Source organism: Onychostoma macrolepis, chromosome 05 (genome assembly GCF_012432095.1).
Source record: "Onychostoma macrolepis isolate SWU-2019 chromosome 05, ASM1243209v1, whole genome shotgun sequence".
NCBI classification, from domain to species: domain Eukaryota; kingdom Metazoa; phylum Chordata; class Actinopteri; order Cypriniformes; family Cyprinidae; genus Onychostoma; species Onychostoma macrolepis.
Window position 1 is genome coordinate 17,966,831 of NC_081159.1, and position 20,782 is coordinate 17,987,612.

Sequence of the window (20,782 nt, forward strand, 5' to 3'; positions counted from 1 at the left end):
TCTATGTTTGTTTCTCTTTTCTATGTAACACAAAATTAGATTTTAAGCAAAAGAAGTATGGAAGTATGGCACGCATGCCAGTTTTGTCTGCACAACAACATTAGCGAGCTGTGATGTCTGATTCAGTGACTAAGTAGTAAATTTCCATCACGTGATTTCAGATGGAGCGGCATTTAATACGCCGAGCTGTAGTTCACTGACAAGCTACGCAAAATCGCTTTCATAATTGCACGCAATTCGTCTGCAATTATGAACGCGATATTGCGTAGCTTGTCAGTGAACTACGCTCTGTGTATTAAATGCCACTTCATCTGAAAGCATGTGATGGAGATTTACTACTAATCACAGAACCGGCTTTACTGATGAGATGCGCACGACAATCGCATGCGATTAATTGCACATCCCTAGCACAAGCTGATTGGTTCATGTTGCAATGAGCTTGCTGCTTTACATTTACATGGCTGGTTAGCATCTACTTAAGCATTTTGCAGTGCGCTTTCAGAGTTCCTCTGAAACCCTCCTCCTTCCCCAGCTCCACCTGTATAGATCTGCTACAGGTTATTTTATATGCTATTTTTGCAGCAGCAGTATGTTTTAAATACTCACAGCACGTATCGCCTTATGCATTGGCAGTAGCAAGTTCCAGTACTTGCATGCAGCAGCAGCAATAATCTACAACTACAGCGGTAACCAACAGCAGGAGCAATTCAGCAGCAGCAGGGTAGCAGATCTATTTTACCAATACATTAACACTATCATATCCATTACATGAACTGAAGCCATTTGTGACCCTGGACCACAAAAGGGATACTCCACCCCAAAATGAAAATTTTGTCATTAATCACTTTACCCCCATGTCGTTCCAAACCCGTAAAAGCTTCGTTCGTCCTCGGAACACAATTCAAGATATTTTGGATGAAAACCGGGAGGCTTGTGACTGTCCCATTGACTGCCAAGTAAATTACACTGTCAAGGCACAGAAAAGTATAAAAAACATTGTCAAAATAGTCCATCTACCATCAGTGGTTCAATCTGAATTTTATGAAGCAATGAGAATACTTTTTGCAACTACATTTTACTTTTGTAAAATAATGACATTTATTCAACAATTCGTCTCCCCTCTGTCTCTCTGTGTCAATGGGACAGTCACAAGCCTCCCGGTTTTCATCCAAAATATCTTAAATTGTGTTGCGAGGACGAACAAAGCTTTTACGGGTTTGGAATGACATGGGGGTAAGTGATTAATGGCAAAATTTTCATTTTGGGGTGGAGTATCCCTTTAAGTCGCTGGGATATATTTGTAGCAATAGCCAAAAATACATTGTATGGGTCAAAATTATTGATTTTTCTTTTATGCCAAAAATCATTAGGACATTAAGTAAAGATCATGTTCCATGAAGATATTTTGTAAATTTCCTTACTGTAAATATATTAAAACTTAATTTTTTGATTAGTAATATGCATTGCTAAGAACTTCATTTGCACAACTTTAAAGGCGATTTTCTCAATATTTAAATTTTTTTTGCACCCTCAGATTCCAGATTTTCAAATATTGTCCAATCATAACAAGCCATACATCAATGGAAAGCTTATTTATTCAGCTTTCAGATGATGTATAAATCTCAGTTTCATAAAATTGACCCTTATGACTGGTTTTGTGGTCCAGGGTCACATTTTAATCTGTATTCTCATGCCTTACCTAACCTACTATACTAAAACTTCATCACAGCCAGATGCACAGCAACCCAATTTTTAGGGGGTATGCTGCAAAACAACATTGGGCTGTGTAAATAATGACAGAATTTTCATTTTTGTGTGATGTATTCCTTGGAGATCAGAAGATGAAGAGTTTTATGTGCACGTCTCTCTCCAGCTGACATGAAGGAATGAGTAGTGGAACTGTTCCCAGATCAGATCTGCTTTGTAGCAAACACTAATTAACGTCAGTTCAGACCAACACAGGCTTCATCTTAGATGAGATCTCCCACTCTAATTACAGCTGTAAACATGTTGAATTTTCCAATGATATGCTTGCTATCTCCCATCACTGTTTATTATGGATGCGGAACGTGTTGAATTGATGTGACACAAGTGGTATTGGCATCTTAAATGGCTTCATTCTTCACACATGCATGCAGGCACACATAACTTCCTCTATGATCTGGTACCTTTCTGACGTTTTTCTTTGCAAGTTAACAAACATTGAAATGTATGGCAGAGATTTTCTAAACTCTATTTTAGATTATTAAGAGATAATTAACAGTTTGAAAAAGGCACTAATTATCTTGTCAGAGCACTAATCAGTTTCTGTGCGCTCTAACATTAACCGACAGTTCAGTTAATGACACCTGTAGCGATCAGATCACATAAACACTTTGCTCAAACAACACATGCTGAACAGCAAGCCTGTGTTCATTCACATAATTAATGCCTTTATGCAATATATATATGTCTCATATAAAACATAACATTTTGAGGACATTTTTTCTGACCCAGTTCAGATTTTCACTCTTGTTTATTGTAATTTATTTTAAGTTTTAAGTTTAAATTGCAATTGACTCAATTTGAAATTCTTTATTTCCACTGAATTAGGAGTAATATTACAGAAAATTTGCTGACCTCTGACCTCTGTTATTGCTATATTATTGCTGCTGTCTTCACAATTTGCAGACTCAAACTATGTTGTTGAGGTTTATCCATTATTCTTTGATCCTCAAAACTGCTGTGTCCTGTATATCTCTTTAAGGCTGCCTACGGACTCTGTTGTCTCAGCATACTGTCTGTGAATAGGACCAAAACACGTGCCCTCATATTACACCTGCAATTTAGGCAGTGATAACACTTGCTTTGTGGTTGCCATAAATGAACCCGTTCGGTTATCTTGTCTTGTTTTCAAGATAAACGAGTGTGTGTGTATCGAAAGTGTGTGTGTACTCGAGACACTTGTGTCACTGGTTGGTGTGTGTTCCTGTCTCAGGTCTCATCTGATGCCCAGGCTGAAGGAGTCGCGCTCTCACGAGTCTTTGCTCAGTCCTAGCAGTGCAGTAGAAGCTCTGGACCTCAGCATGGAGGAGGAGGTCCTTATTAAACCAGTGCACAGCTCCATCCTCGGGCAAGATTACTGCTTTGAGGTATAGACACCTCTTTCACTTGTTTTACATTATATGCATCAATAAATTCACTTATCTGATCTCTCTCAACCCTTTGAGAGAGTAAATTTTTTTCATTTAAATTCAATATTACAGTATATCATCATTCATAAAACAGTGGTTCTAACCAGGCAAGTTTCCGGCAAAAAGTAATTTGTCTGATTATATAGATTTCCATTTAATAGTGATCTTAATTGAACAGTCCCAAAATCGCTTTTTAAATTCCCAGTTTTTATTTTGAATGAATAATTTGAATTTTAGTGGAGAACAATTTTTCAATAAAATTTAAAAAAAGAGACAATGAATTGTGTACAAAATGGGTATTATAACTGAAATTGGATTAAGCCAGAATTTAATCAAAATCTGAATCCTATCAAATCAGGAGCTTGTAGATTAAACCAGAATACAATCAAATTGAGAATCAAATCGAATGAAGGAATTTAATCAAACCTGGCAAATCTGTATTGAGCAGAATTTATTCAGTTTGGTTCAATTTTGATTCAGTTCAGATCTCTTTTAATAGCTTGTGATTCATGTTCAGAACACGTGTGATTGTCTATATCCAGATTTCTGAACTTTTTTTTTTTTAAATGCTGTATGTATACCCAAAATATCTGTCTGTAAATGTGATTCATTTTTTTCATTTTGTAACATTTTCAAATTACATGAAAACATGGCACAGGTTTGCTTTAGATGGAAGCAAGCTGGGAGCCGTGAGATTGTTGCAGCAAGCTGACAATTATCAACATTTTTTCCAGGTGAGCACCTCCACAGGTAGTAAGTGCTTTTCCTGTCGTTCGGCCGCAGAGAGAGACAAATGGATGGAGAACCTGCGACGGGCCATCCACCCTAATAAGGTAAACTCACCTTTCTGCAGAGTTGCTTTTATACCTGCATAGGCTAAAATCATACCTGATGCAGATGCTCTGATTTATTACTGAAGAAATGCAACTCAATGCAAAGAATACTAGAGACATCAAATAATGTTTCTGCATCTGTAAGAATGATGAAATTCAGGGCAGATTTTTCCATCGCTCTTAGATATAAGCACATGAGACACAGGAGAGAAACAGCAAAACATATGGCCGCTTTGAGTGCGCCAAGAAAAAAGATCTCATCTGACAGCTCATTTCACCAATCAATGATTAAGCAAATTAATGATTAATTAGATTGGAACAAAAACTCAAGCACAACCTTCAAGTTATATCTGCCTTCTTCACAGCTTGCCTGGGGATGTGTTTAGTGTCTCCCCATCGCTCAGTCTTACATTTTAATTACTCAGTGGGTTTCTGAGGTGAACACCAGAGCCAGGCTTTACAGAGCTTTGCCGTGAACAGATGATGCTTTCAGACAGATGTTGATGCTGTAGTAGTGTGGAGATGATCATAGCTCAGGCATTAGCTGCTGCTGCAGAGGCCCATTTCTGTCTGCCTAATTAGTTCATTATCTGTGATGAGGGCGCACAATGGAGCACCTCAATACCGAGATGCAAAATCAATTGCCTTAGTGGGTGTTTATTTGTGTGGGAATATCCATGAGCACTAGAGCCTTACACAATGCCCAGTGCCTTTAGTACAGTCATCTGCTGTTATAGAGCAATTCATCCGTCAAGCCTTAAAGGCATAGTTCACTCAAAAATGGAAGCTGAATTATTATTTATTATGTATGTAGTATTTATCAGTGTACTGGATCCGTGCATTATCTTAAAGTTACAGCACTTTTTTAAGGATGAATATATCATATATCTAAAATAGCCTACCAATTATATACATATGTATATATAGCCCAGTTTTGTGGACATTCACACAAAGATCAGTCATTAGTCAGGTGGCAGGTTTAAGAAGGGTTTCAACATTGCATCAACTACTGATGAACACATTCATTTTTATTTGAAATATTATTCTGTAGGTTTTTTTTAACCATGTATTATTAATTATAATTAAAATGCACATATTCATCTTATTTCTTAGTTACATGTAATGCAGGCATTACAAAACATCTAAACCTTATTCACCAAATATATTTGCTTTAAGTACCCCTGAGATTTTAAAATAAATATTTCAATAATTATCACATTTGCATGTTCACGGTTTCTTTGATGTTGATTTAATGATCACATGGCATGCAGATAAATAAAAATATTTCATCTTTTTTAGTAAGTGTTTTATTTAAAACAAAGATTATAGAAATACAAAGACGGTTCACTCCTATACTTAGGAATGGGAGAAACTGCAATGCACAATATGGAGGAATAGCCCCACCTTCTAATGCTGCCTTCATGTGCTATCAGAATTATCGTAAATACAAGTTTCCTAATCGGAAATTGGATGTGAACGGCCTCTCAAGTCGTATTTACTACTGGGAAATTCGGAAATAATTTTGATACCCGAGTTGGGCGGGTCATAAACTTTAAACATGGTGGAGGGAACAACCATTGCTGCTGTCAGTGCTGTTCTCACAACAACTACATCGCTAAAGTAGTGTATTTATAGGCTAGATATGAACGATCATGCGAAGCATATTATGTTGTATAAGCAGTGAAATAAGCATGTATTTGACCTAAATTCCAGAATTGTCAGCGAACTGCATGTATAGCGCGGTGAATGTTTATGATTGTCAACCAATGGGATGCTACATTTATTCTTTCCGACATTAATGCACTTGAATATGACAAGCTCGTAATCACGACTTCATAAGTGGGAAATAGGAAATTTCCGATAGCACGTGAAGGCAGCATAAATCATTGGTCTCAAACTCAATTCCTGGAGGGCCACAGCTCTGCACAGTTTAGCTCCAACTCTAATCAAACACACCTGATCCAGATAATCAAGGTCTTCAGAATCACTAGAAACTTCCAAACAGGTGTGATTTGGAGCTGGTTGGAGCTAAACTCTGCAGAGCTGTGGCTCTCCAGGAATTGAGTTTGAGACCACTGGTCTAAATGAAAGAGCCAAATTTCCCATAGAAACCTGACTAGACCACCCTTTTTTAATGCTATTTGAGCGTAAGAAACAACATTCATGGGGCAATTAATTTCAGATTTTTGTTGCTGATTTGACATATGTAATTTAATTGTGAGTTCAGCGAGCAGTTTTTGAGATTTCAGGATTCACCCATTCATTAAGATTGGTCTTGTACGAGCTGCCCGGAGGTGTTGCAAATATGGCCACCGAGTGAAGAGACTTTCCTCGAAAGGGAGTTTGTTTTAAAATTTATTTTCATTTAAATTTTTTTATGATTTAATTAATTGTCAGCTTTTCATTAAACTCACAACCCCCCTGCAATTCCTTTATGAACCCTGGTTTGGGAAATCTTGATGTAGGATAATGTTTAATGCGCTTCATGTTGTAAATTACAATGAATGGAACAAGTTTTCTTACTCTTTGCATTTTTTACATGATTATGGTACAAGATAATGCTATTTAAATCAATTTGATAAACGAATTAAATCAAAGTAATCTAAAAGTAGTCTGATTATATTACCTAAAATATGTAATGTAACGGATTACATTACTGACTACAATTTTTGTGTAAGTAATCTACCTAGCTTTGTGTGTGTATGCATGTGTATGTATATATATATATATATATATATATATATATATATATATATATACTTTATTCAATTTCTGTACCTAAAAATGTTAGACCTGAAAAGCACTGTTTATCTGTATCTTTGCTCTATTGTATTTATTTGTGCTGATGTTTGTAGTTAGATTATTTGTTCTTATTTTCTTTTATTTGCCAGATTAGTTTTTTTTTTTTTTTCTGAACATAGCACATACCAAACCGTACCGAAACCATGACTCTAAAATCATGATTCAAACCAAACCGTGAGTAACTTGCGCCGTTATTAAACAGCCTAGGGCAGCATGATCATAGAAAATAACACTGATAATGCAGATACTTCTGCATGACATTACTAATTGTGGGCGGGGCAATGTGGAGGGACAAGAATTGCTGTATACCGCTGGTGAGCAAGGGCTTTAGTCTGTTCAGTTCAGTGACTCACGATGGTCTGTGGCCTCAGAAATAACTGACATTTAGTTTTATTCTGATCTCATCCTCCACTGCCTCCTAAGTTATAAGAGGAAAGGAGGGATATCTATAAATTAACCTCTATTATAGTCCAACAAAAGCTTAACCTTAACTGCAGCATGATGCAGGTCAACTTTATGGCCGTCCCTCGTATATTAAACCACATGACTTCACACTGGAAAGACTATTCTATTAAAAAAAGGCCAGTGAATGACATTAACTGCTGAATGATGTCACACAGTATTTACAGCACAGTCCTGCTATCTTTATGGGAAGGACATGAAGTGATCTAAAATAAAGGGCCTTTTAATTTCAAGCCAAGGGTGGGTGATCTGAAGCAGAGGGTATTTAATCACGTCATCTCTAAATCACTGACCCTGTTAGATGCCACACTGATGCGGTAATAATCCGTTACAGCTGTGACATGGCAACCTAACAGTCCACTGACCTCACAATGCCCTTCCGTCTCTAGGACAACAGTCGGCGGGTGGAGAATACGCTCCAGCTGTGGATCATCGAAGCGAAGGACCTTCCGGCCAAGAAAAAGTACTTCTGTGAGCTCTGCTTGGACGACGGCCTCTATGCCCGGACCACCTGCAAGCTGAAGACAGATAACGTCTTCTGGGGTGAACACTTTGAGTTCAATAACCTCCCTACGGTCCAGAACATCACCGTCCATCTCTATAGGGACTCGGACAAGAAGAAGAAAAAGGACAAGAACAACTACGTGGGGCTGGTGAGCATTCCAGTGGGGAATGTCACGAGCAGGCAGCTGGTCGAGAAATGGTACCCAGTTAGCCAGCCCAATCCAGGGAAAGGGAAAACGGCTGGACCCATGGTTCGCATCAAGGCCCGGTACCAGAGCATGAACATCCTGCCCATGGAGCTCTACAAAGAGTTTGCAGAGTACACCACCAACAACTACATGCTGCTCTGCTCTGTGCTGGAACCAGTCATCAGCGTCAAGAACAAAGAGGAGATGGCCTGCGCTCTGGTTCACATCTTACAGAGCACCGGCAAAGCAAAGGTATTGTAAAAGTCTAACAGATTTTGTCGTTTAGCAAAGGGTTTTCAAACTGTGCTCCAGGAAAGTACTAGGGGGTCTACATAAAAAAATGTGCAATGTGCATATATTCATCTGGAAAAGCTTGTCACATATGTAATTCTTCATAAAGCTTGACATTTTGTAGTTCAGTGAAACCAATGAACAAAATTATACATATATATATGTATATGTGTGTGTGTGTGTGTGTGTGTGTATGTGTATATGTGTGTGTGTGTGTGTGTGTGTGTGTGTGTGTGTATGTATGTATGTATGTATGTATGTGTATGTATAACGCGTTAACGCATGCGATTAATCAAAAAAATTTTACTCGTTAATATTTTTTTTACGCAAATTAATCGCTTGATAAGGTTTGACCCCAACTTCTTGCCGTCATCGCAGTGCGGAAGGTCATCTATCATTGTGTGAAGAAGGTACAGCACCAGTGTTATCAGGGCAGCGGCACAAGTGGGTGATTTTGAAAATACAGTCGCGGGAAAAATTACAGAGCCGTGGTTTGCGGCTTTTTGGGCTACTTTTATAATGTACGGCGGCCGCCCAAAGTGTACATAGACAAATAAAAATTAAAATAGATCCTTTTACTAATGTGTATTATATTTGGAATGTGTCCCTGGTAACTTAAGAAAGGAGAAGCGGTTGTAACATCACAAACAACGTGAGTTTCAGCAGAGCATACATGTTAAGGCTTTTACACAGCAGAAATAAATATAAAAAATTATAGAAGATAATAAACACACGATTACGATAGGATATATCTGTATGTGATTTTTTTAGATGAATGAGTACATCTGAAATGCTAATTTGTGCAGCGATATAAATAGCATATTTTAACAACAGTAAACGACCAAATTCCACATGTGATCGTAAAAGGAAGTTATTACAAACACTCGATGGTAGTTTGAACTGAGTTCTGAGTAAAAGTGTACTATTAATCTCATAAATTGTCTTATGAAGCATGATGCTAATGTTAGCTCTAATGCAGCTTTTTTTTTTTTATTCGGTCTCCCACTGTTCAAATAAACCTACCATTAAAATTATAGACATTTCTTTGTCAGTGGGCAAACGTACAAAATCAGTAGGGGATCAAATAATTTTCCCCACATATATATGTATGTATATTTGTGTATATATAATTTTGTAAATTACAAATTCACAATTATTCACAAAAATAATCTAAATTTAGCATATAAATGATTGATATAAAACATTATACATACATAAACTTTTATTTATGAATTATTTAAATTTGTTATTCAAAAATAATTAATTTGAACATTAATTTATGAATGAATATGAAATTAATATAAAATATTATGTTTATAATTTATGAATTAATATTTAAATTAATTATTCATGTGACAGTATGTTTACTTTTTGCAGCTGTTGGAAAATAAATTTGTGCCCCCTTTTTTTTTTCCGACTGTTGTGTTTTCCCTGTGAATTTTGTTTTCATTGATGCTCTTATTGAACTTCAGAGGTCACGGTGAATCAAAAGCAATCCAATTCCAGTTTGTTATCTCTGCTGTAGTATCCCACTGTTATTCCTTGCTGTTTGGGTTAACAAAGGGATACTACATTAAAGAGATTGTATGTAGTTTGTATTGGCTACATCTGTGAATCTTTGTATTTGTGTGTGTCGGATTTCTCATGCTGAGAGGTATTTCGGAGGGATTATCTCCCCCTGGTTCTCACAGCCTACCGTAGGATCCAGGGAGCAAAATAGCAAATCTTCCCATTATACCATAAGGGAGGTATTAATACGGCTGCTCTTATCTGTATTGGCTGCTTTTAAGTCTGTCTGGCCCTGATTGGCAGATCCAGGGTTGTTGTAAATGGTATGTTTGCAGTGACTCATAGGATGATATAAACACAAAGGCAAAATGACCTTAGATGGAGGTGGATAAGCCTCTAGTATATGTATGGCATTTAGTGAAGAGCGTGTTTAGACTGCACTAATGTCACTGTTCACTGTTTGAGGAAGAACAGGACAGACAAAAGACAATTTTGCTGGTTACTTTTTTAGATATTTAGTTGAGCCGAATATTCTCATTATCATAACCTCTGTGTAGAGTCTAATTAGACAAACTAAGCATGAAACAAGATTTTCAGATAGTAAATCTACCACTATGTTTTTAATCAGGGTCCGGGCATAAGGGTAATTTCTCAAGAAACTAAGTTTTTTGCTTACACAGTGCAGTATTTTAATCTAACATCTTTCAGTCACCCATCAAGTAGTTATTCTAGTGCCATTACCTCTAGTCATCGAGAATCAGTGAAATGAAGCGTGAAACGTTTTTTTATACTACAGGGGAGGTCTTCTCTTCATTTGTTCATTTGGGGTGTCAGTGCAAATCTTAAGTTAATTGTTACGTATATAAGGTATTCAGCTTCAGCAGAGGTCAGAGGTTTTTGTTGGCATCATTTCAGCAGTACATCAGCAGTCATGGTGGATTGCTTGTAGAGAGTTCAGAGGCTCAAAGAGTTTTTTATTAGTCCCTTTGCTTCCAGACTACAACATCACTTGAGAATAAAAACTTGCAACATTTAGAGCCAGATGATTTTTGATAAATTACAGAATGAAAATACTTCAGATTGATCCCTCAGTTTAGGCTGTTGTTCAAATGTGATGTCATGCATTCGTGTCTTACATTTTCCTCAATGAAACAGTCAATGTTTACTAGGAAATAGACCAATCCCTTTATAAAGTTTGTAGATTAACGCTACACAGGTCAAGGAACAGTACATGGTTTGGTGAACTTTCTACACTTTAAACTCCCATTAGTTCTTCTAGCGTTTATGAATAATAGTGTGTGTATATATTTATATGTGCCTCACCATGGCTGGGTGGGCCATGTCAGTGTAGCCTGTCAGACATTATGGTTACCATTATTGGCAAAGTAAGAGGTTCAAGGATTTTAAACCAAACAAAAAAACAACTGGTGGGAGTTCTGAAAGTTGCAGCACATGCAATTAACTTATCTCTAAAGAAATGGGAGAATTTGATTCTTCATGATAAGACCCCTTTTAGAACCCTGATAATGACTAGTCCGGTCTTCCCACAGTCACCCAAAAAGTATCAGGGAAAAGTATTCTGGAATAACTCTTTGATCATGGTAAAGTCATTGAATTTTATTGAGTGAATTATCAGTTTTCCCATTTTTCACACTCTGCTATAAAATATTTTTTAGAGATAAAGATATATCTGCCAGATAGTCTTTTGCTCTTGTTTAGTATAAAACTTGCTTCGCAATGATGCAACAGTGTACCATTTGTGAGCAAGTTGCTCTTTTGAGTCAGTTCTTTTCAATTAATTTGTCAAACTGGTTCACAAACTGTTCTAAATGAATCATTAATGAATCCTTCTCAATCGAACGTATTTTGTAAAAACCGCCATCCAGTATTCACAAATGACTGGGCATTTGTTGGAAATGACACGGGAATTAAATGGTCAGTTTGTAACGGTTCATATCAGCGATGCTAATATTTTCAATCGACTGAACGGCAGTGTAAGTTGTGAACCATCAGTGTCGTTAGAGATGGTCACTGGTCCACGAACCACTGACTGATCTGCATCATTATCCTGCGATTGCGACTCTGAGATTGGCCGCTCTTTCCATGGCATTATTAAAAGTCATTAGTGGTCAGCTGCACTTCACCTCTGTAACTACTGGATAAAGGAGGAATGGGAGGGAGGAGTCTGCTATTACTAAACCAACTAGTGTTCACAGAGGGTCATCATAACTGGACAGTTGTCACTCATATCCTATCTGGCCCTCATCCGCTGTCCCCTGGGTCCTGCAGGGGGGGATCAGGACTGTTAGTCTGAGGCTGTTAATTACTGATCCGTAATTACTTCGCTTCTCAAAGAAGCCCTGAGGGATATGGGCCATAAAAACTGTAACACTGATGGAATCATCCAGGCTGTCCAAGGTCATTTGTTTTGAGGACAGCTGTAAATTCCAGCCTACTTGCTTTTGTGATATAAATGTGTTATTTATCAATGTGTAGAATTAAACCAGCTGATCATATGCGCTTCAATGAAGATGCCTTTTGTGAGACACAAGTGACAGTTATGCATGCTTTCTGATTTAGTGTTGCATTTGTTCCAAAAGGAAAGCAGCTGATTAGGGGATGGTGGTATATAAAATGGTCACAATATACTTACACTACCATCTATATAAAATTAGGAAACATTGAATATCACAATGATTTTGAAACACTTTTATTTAGTCATTAATTCCCTGTTAAGTATGAGTGTTTAGACAAATGTTTTAAAAAACGAAATATAGTTTGAACTTCGGTAGTAAAAATGGCTCTAAAGACTAGCAGCCATGCCATCACAGGAATAAATTGCATTTTAAAATACATTAAAATCAAAAACGTTTTTTGGTTGTGACATACATAAATATATGTAATAAATAAATGTAGCCTTGCTTAGCAAAAGATTTCTTAAACTATTTCATGCTAAGTATACTACAAATACATTTACATATTATGTACTTAAAAAAAATACCCTGCAATTGTACTTTTAGGGTGCTTTCACACTAGCACTTTTGGTGCGCACCCGGGTTTGATTGACGTCAGAGTTCGGTTCGTTTGGATGATGTGAACGCTGTCTTCCAGGTAATTGAACCAAGTGTGAAAGAACCATTAGTATACTAAACTGGGATATTTAAAGTCTGCTAAATTGAAACAACTGATTTTTTACTTAACGCACTTTAAATGTGCGGAAGAAGTGCTGAAGTCCAACTATACTTATGTATATTTGACTGTGGAACTATTGCAAGTATACTTTAGGTACACTTTAAATAATATCGTTCTTTAAATTCAAAATATTTAAAGATCATACAGTCCTCATCAATAGTGACATTAAAACATATTTTAGGCTTAATATTAAGAAATGTGCATTGTGCATAAGTAGTACTCCAAATAAAGTTGAATTACAATTTTATATTACTTTTTTACTAGGGTTGGTATATGTACCAGTTAATGAAAATTATGTGTGGAAAACCATTCATGGCTCCTCCTTATTGAAAATAAAACACTCATTTACAAATGAAGATATATATTTAATATCTCTAAAATGCTGAAAAATATCAAGAGATTTTAGCTATATTGCCTAGTTCTGACTTAAAGGGATAGTTCACCCAAAAATTAGCATTTTGTCATCATTTATTCACCCTCATGTTGTTCCAAACCTGTGTATGTTTCTTTCTTATTTTGAACATAAAAGAAGATATTTTGAAGAATGCTGGTAATCAAACAATTGATGGTCCCCATTGGCTTGCATAGTATTTCTTTCCCTATGGAAGTTATTGGGCACCAACAACTGTTTGGTTTTTCAAAATATCTTCTTTTGAAAGAAACGTATACAGCTTTGGAGTGACATGAGGGTGAGTAAATGATGATACAATTTTCATTTCTGGGTGAACTAATCCTTTAAATGAGCATTTCATACAAGGAATGAAGACTCAGTTTAGCTCTTTACTTTCCTAACATCTGATCTCTGCTTTAAGTCTCGGTGTGATTAAAGAACAGTCATTTTCTGAGTGCTTAAAGCAGATGTAAAAGATGTATTTTAGGAGTTATTTGTTGAACTTCAGCTGGCTTGTCTGTCTCTGACAGATGCATAAGTTGACAGAACAAAATTAAATTGAACTAAATTAGGTTCAAATGAAGATGAAGCAGACCCCTCTGTGTGAATAACAGAGCTTGTCTGTTTATGTTCCTTTGAAAAGTCTGGACACGGTTAGTTGAGCTACCAGACTGAGCCTGCAGTGACGGATTCACTGGGAAGGATAATCTGATGGAATCTTGACAACTGAACGTCTCTCACTTTGGTAATGCAATCAGTCTGTTAAGGTAATGTTGCAGTACAGACATTAGACTTTTCTATCAGTAGATACGGTCGCTGTATTCCCTCGACTGAACCTGAGACCAGAGTGCTCGTGATGTAAAATATAGAGAAAAGATATCCCATAGAGACCACAAGCACAAGAGGACACAATAACACTCATTTATCACTTGCTTGAGTTTCATGGGGGTGTGATTTTAACCGTACATTGCTTTTTTCTCCACCACTAAATAAACTTTGGAAGAAGATGAAATATAGTCAATCGGGGAGAATTCTATCTCGCTCACTTGAAAGGATTCCCACAGTCAAGGGAACCTGGGAAAAAAATTTAAAATTCTGACAATTGTTCTAGCAATGCTTTTTAAATATTTCATCAGCTAGATATTGTTTTTGAAAATTAACTTTCTTGCCACATTAAAATGTCAGGGCATGTTTTTTTTTAATCTTATTAGAGAAATTTGTGTATTTAATTAAACGGTTAGTTCACCCCAAAATGAAAATTGTCATTAATTACTCACCCTCATGTCGTTCCAGAACCGTAAGACCTTCGTTCATCTTTGGAACACAAATTAAGATGTTTTTTGATGAAATCGGAGAGCTATCTGACCCTCCATAGACAGCAATGCAACTGAAATGTTCCCAGGTCCAGAAACTAGGGGTGGGACAATAAATCGATATGGCGATATATCGCAATCCTTCTCCATGCGATACGAGAATCGATATCTGGTGCCAAATATCGATTATTTTAATTAATACAATAAGGTGCTCTAAATAGATTTCCCTGTTCACAGTGTCTAAAGATGCGATGTGAACGGCTATTTCTTTGTATGGGGCTCCGTTTTTATGATGAGAGGAGTAGAAAGGTTGAGAAAGCACTCCAGGTACATTTTTAAATTTACCAGGTTTATATTATATCGATCTATCTAGTTTTTTTTTGCACTTTAACATTTTCATAGGCATTTTGTTTAGACGGATATCGTGATGTATCCTTATAGGATTTTCTAGAAATATATAGATTATCGCAGAATTGCTGTATCGTGATATTATCGTTATCGTGAGTCATGTATCGTGATTATATCGTATCGTGAGGTACCCTACGATTCCCACCCCTACCAGAAACGTAGTAAATAAATCAGTAAAACAGTCCATGTGACATCAGTTGCTCAACTTCATTTTTGCGATGCTACGAGAATACTTTTTTTTTGCAAAGAAAATAAATATAACATAATTTACTCAACCATTATTCTCCCCCAAGTTACGTCTTCCGCCATTTCGGAGAGTACCCAAGAACGTATTTGACGTAACCAGCGTTGTTTATGTTCGGGGGGAAAGCGTGCGCATGAACGTAATCTGCGTATTAAGCGTTGTTTACGCTTAGGGGAAAGTGTGCGTATGCGTTGTGATGCTCTCTAAAATGGCGGATGACGTAACTCGGGGGAGAAGAATGGTTGAGTAAATTGTTATTTTTGTTTTCTTTGCGCAAAAAAAAAAGTATTCTCGTAGCGTCACAAAACTGAAGTTGAGCCACTGATGTCACATGGACTATTTTACTGATGTATTTACTACGTTTCTGGACCTGGAAACATTTTAGTTGCATTGCTGTCTATGGAGGGTCAGATAGCTCTCCGATTTCATCAAAAACATCTTAATTTGTGTTCCGAAGATGAACGAAGGTCTTACGGGTCTGGAGTGACATGAGGGTGAGTAATTAATGACAGAATTTTAATTTTGGGTTGAACTAACCTTTTAAACATCATGTATTTGTATTTAAGTATACAAATATAATTGTATTTCTTTCTGTTCAAAAGTTTGGTGTCGGTAAGATTTTAAAAATGTTTTTGAAAAGTATTTTATGCTTGCCAAGGCTGCATTTGATCAAAAAATGTAAAAGACCGTAATATTGTGTAATATTATTACAATTTAAAATAACTGTTTTTTTTTTGTTTTGTTTTTTTTATATATATTTTAGAATGTAATTTATTTCTGTGATGCAAAGCCATTACTCCAGTCTTCAGTGTCACATGGTCCATCAGAAATCATTCTAATATGCTGATTTGGTGCTCAAGAACAGCTGCGCTACTTAATATTTTTGCACACACTGTGATTTTTGGTATTCTCTGATGAATTATTATTATTATGTAAAGAACAGTATTTATTTGAAACTGAAATCTTTTGTAACATAAATGTCCTTTTTATCACTATTAATCAATTTAATGCATGCTTACTAAATAAAAGTATTAATTTCCTAGGGGGAAAAAAAACTTTTTAATGGTAATGTTTTGAACTATATTCTTCATAACACATTGATGTATATATTGGATTGTGGCAAAGCTCGACCAGCATCTTCCATCAACTTAGAGACATGAGACGAGAATCATTATCTGCATTTTCTTTCAGCACCCTTATCTTTCCTCTCCTCATCCGTCACCCTTTCTTTTTCTTGTTTTCTCCCCATCCTGCCTCTCTCTCCCTCTCTCCATCACCTCTCTATCTCCTTATCTTGTCTTAGACTCATGCTCTGCCATTCTCTCCCTCTCTATCTCGCTTGGCTGCACTTTAAGGCAGGCTGACTCTGAAAGGATGTCATTTCTGGTCTGAAGCAGCACATTGCCCTGACAGCTATTACAGAAGTCGTGCATCGCTGTAGATGTGACATCCACTTCAGCGGGGCTCTCCATGCACACACACTTTAACACTTTTTCATGCATCTCAAGAGTTTGAGGTTAGACGAGGTATTAATCTGTTTCGTGATATGATGTAAACGTGATGTCATTTCTGTGCCTGATTGCAACACGTGATTATTCCTCGCAAGAGAAGATCCATGGACTGCCATTTTTGAGACCCAGTACGCAGATATTGACTTCACAATACAAAACATAGGCCTGTAGCAATCATTACGTAATCACGATTACAATTATTTGATGACATCTGAATTGATCCTCGCACAAAAGTATAAAAAGTGCTTACAGACTCCATGAAATCTATATGCACTGTACACTAGTGCATTCTTAAATGCGTAAAAAATGTACGTTACGTCTAATAACGTTAAGAATGTACGTCTAATAACGTTAAGAAACTATACACAAATAATATTAATAAAATTAATATAATTGTAATTAGTGCTGTCAAACGATTAATCGCATCCAAGTTTTTGTTTACATAATATTTACATAGTAAATATACACAGTAGACACTATGTATATGTAAATACACACAAATGCATGTATATATTTAAGAAAAATGTTGTTTATATATTAAATATACTTCAAAATATACTTTTATATATATATATATATATATATATATATGTATGTAAATGCATGTAAATATTTTCAAAATATATTCATACTGTGTGTGTATTTATATATACATAATAAATATACATAGTACATACACATATATTATGTAAACAAAAACTTATTTATTTTGGATGCCATTAATCATGATTAATCATTTGACAGCACTAATTCTAATTCTAAAATATAAAATAATAAAATGCAAAAATGAGTATTTAATGTGTGTATATAAGTTTTCGATTAACATTAACATAGACAAATATGTGTGATTAATGACACAGTTGCTAAGAATAAATAATCAGGAGAATTTCATGATTGTGACAGCCCTAAAAAATATACTATACAAAACATACAATTAATACAGAATACAGCCTTAAATTGATTTCTTCTAGTTAAATTTAAATTTAAAGTGAGATAAAAGCTCAAATCAGCCTTTTCGTTTTCTAGGTAGGGTGTGTTGATGAGATGCAGACTGTTTAGCAAGCATAAGAAGGTAGATGTTGAGGGCATATTGTTGTATGATCCTTGAAGCAATGTCTGTTTGACCCACTTTAGTCATACAGCTCAACAATCTGTCTTATCTCAGAAAGCACGCTGGATAAAGCTGCCCCGCAGCCTTGCATTTCATTAGCAGAGCATTTCTACATTTCACTGAGGGTCGTGAGCGCACACACATCTGCGCCGAATACGCACATATTTGCACACATGCAAAAGAGAAGACTCAAGGTTATAGAGTGTGGGCAGATTGAGAGAGATATTTGACTTCTCTTTCTCTCACACATACGTTACAGCATTCGCTCTCTCACTTGACCCTCCTGCCGTCTGTCTGCTAAATAGCATCTGACCTTCTCTGACCTCTATTTTTTGAGATGGAGAGGGAGCGAGATAACAACTAGCATTTCAGTTTACAGCTTGGCTTCAGATCAAAAGAGAAATGTGCTGAGAATGACACACAAGTAATGATGAAATTGGAGGAAAGGTATACATCTTTGACATTTAATGATCGCTCCCTTTTGTTTTTCAGTAGGTCATGTTGAATTATTGCGTGTCTAACAGAGTTTAGTGCCCATTTCGACTGTGGGAGAGAAAAAATATTCTCACATGGAACACGTGGGATTAAATGGTACCCATGCTCTTTGTAAACCCACTTTGGACATTTCACATTTGCAATTAAGTAAAGCTAATTATTAATTTGTTCCATCATCTAGCACTAACGTAGAGGGATAGCAACAGATTTAACCCTATAATCTCGTTCAGATCACAAGTTAGCAGCACTACTGTGTTTGTTCCTACAAAAAATAGGACATCTTTATTGATGCCACTTTACATTAATACATTTATGTATAACCAAGTAGGAAAGTATATAATCTGTTCTTCAGCTATTAAACTAATTGTTTAATTGAATTAGTAATTATTAAATTAATAATCTTATCTGTATCAGTCAGAATTCCAGTGTCATTACATCCCTAGTAATTTAGTGAACAAGGTTTTGTTCAGCTCTAAAATATTTAAAGGGATAGTTCACCCAAAAATGAAAATTCTTTCATCATTTACTCACCCACATGTTGTTCCAAACCTGTATGTTAAGATATTTTAAAAGTGAGTAAATGACAATATTTAGGTATAGGATGTAGCTCTTTTGCAACAGTCTCTGTTTCTCTCACTCCCCCTTGTCTGTATTGTCTTGTCGCTCACTCCCTCAGAATATCTTTACAGAACTGAATGAGTCATCCTGTGTCTGTAGATTAATGAGAGAGAGAGAGAGAGAGAGAGAGTGTGTGTGTACAGGTTTATATATCCTGGTGGGGACTTAAACCTGAACACACACACAGACTCATGGGGACTCGTGTCATGGTGGGGACCTAAATTGAGGTCCCCATGGGTACAAAAGCTTATAAATCATACAGAATGAGTTTTTTTGAGAAAGTAAAAATGCAGAAAGTTTCCTGTAAGGGGTAGGTTTAGGTGTAGGGTTGGTGTAGGGCTGGTGTAGGGCGATAGAAAATACAGTTTGTACAGTATAAAAACCATTACGCCTATGAAGATTCCCTACAAGGATAGCTAACCAGACGTGTGTGTGTGTGTGTGTGTGTGCGTGCGCATGCTATAGTCTTAACAGTTTTATTTAAGGGCCTTTGATAGCAAGTCTCATTCAGCTGTCCTGACACACAAACATATACACATACATTCATAGATGTTAGACACAAAGAAGGGGCTTTAAAAGGGCCCGCATTTAATTAAAAAAAACTCTTTAAGTTAAATATTAATATAATCAATGTTCATCATTATGGTACCATTGAAAGATTTCTATCTATCCATCCATCCATCCATCTGTTTCAGTCTTTATGCAGAGCTTATGATATTTTCTAACCCTGAACTTAACCCTGACATAAAACATTTAGCATTTTTACATTTTCATTAAAACATTATTTAATATGTTTATTAAGCTGTTTTCCAACTGGGGGCCATTGGCTGCTTCCCACAATGTAGGTGATTCCAGGTTTTACTATCCTTGTGGGGACATTTGGTCCAGACAATGTAGTAGGCAAAACCTCTTTTTCTCTCTCCCTCAGCAGAGCACACAAACTGCTGTCTCGGTCAGATGCTTCCTCCTTTATGAGTTTTTGCTTCCAGGGAATGCAGTGAGACCTGAGGGATTTTATCTCTTCTTTTTAATCCCTCCATCCTCGCTTTATAATTTTTTTTCTTCTTTTTTTCTGTATGCTACAGTACGTATCTTTCTGTTTTCCTCTGTTCCCCTGTGCAATGGCTTTGCTTTCCTGTGCACCCGCTATTTTTACGCACCCGTTTTATTTTTATTTTTCTGCTTTCCTTTCCATTTTAGATTTTATTTATGTCTTACTGTGCTTAATGTCTTCTCGCTCTCTCTCGTCTGTCGTTTCCTGTGTTTCTCTCTTGTCTCGTTCTGATTAAGGGTGAGCTATAGTCTAGATGATTAACTCTGACAGTAATGGACAATTTTCTTGGCCTTTTCTTAATAGTGCCCACTACTGTGTGTGCGTGTAAAGGGAGAATCTCAAGGCTTATGAGATCTCCTTCTCTGTGACTAGTCTCATATCTTAATGGTTCTGAGGTTTTTTTTTGTTTGTTTTTTTCCTCACTCTGCTGATCATACCTTTTACAACTTGACCGTTTTTATACATGTAATTATTAAAATGTGGAAACACTTGAATACTGAGGTTTGTTTGTATGCAGCGTCCAAAATGAACTTTTTGGCAACACCTGTCATTGGTGAAAATTTGCCAGGCATAAATATTTCTTACCCTGCATGAAAAACTCTGCGCTATTTTTATTGTTTTATTTCATTTAATTTAATTTATTTTATTATTATTATTTATTTTTTTGTTTTTTATTTTTGCTG

The 20,782-nt window shown here is 36.3% G+C and overlaps 1 protein-coding gene across 7 annotated transcripts in view; it reads left to right on the plus strand.

Moving 5' to 3' along the window:
- The window catches only part of dab2ipb (DAB2 interacting protein b), a 159,630-nt gene that overhangs the window by 116,409 nt on the left and 22,439 nt on the right, over window positions 1–20,782 (plus strand). For all 7 annotated transcript variants that reach the window (XM_058777508.1, XM_058777509.1, XM_058777510.1 and 4 more), the window contains 3 exons: window positions 2,978–3,131; window positions 3,908–4,006; window positions 7,660–8,214. In XM_058777508.1, coding sequence (XP_058633491.1) covers window positions 2,978–3,131; window positions 3,908–4,006; window positions 7,660–8,214 — 808 coding nt within the window. The remainder of the gene's footprint in view (window positions 1–2,977; window positions 3,132–3,907; window positions 4,007–7,659; window positions 8,215–20,782) is intronic.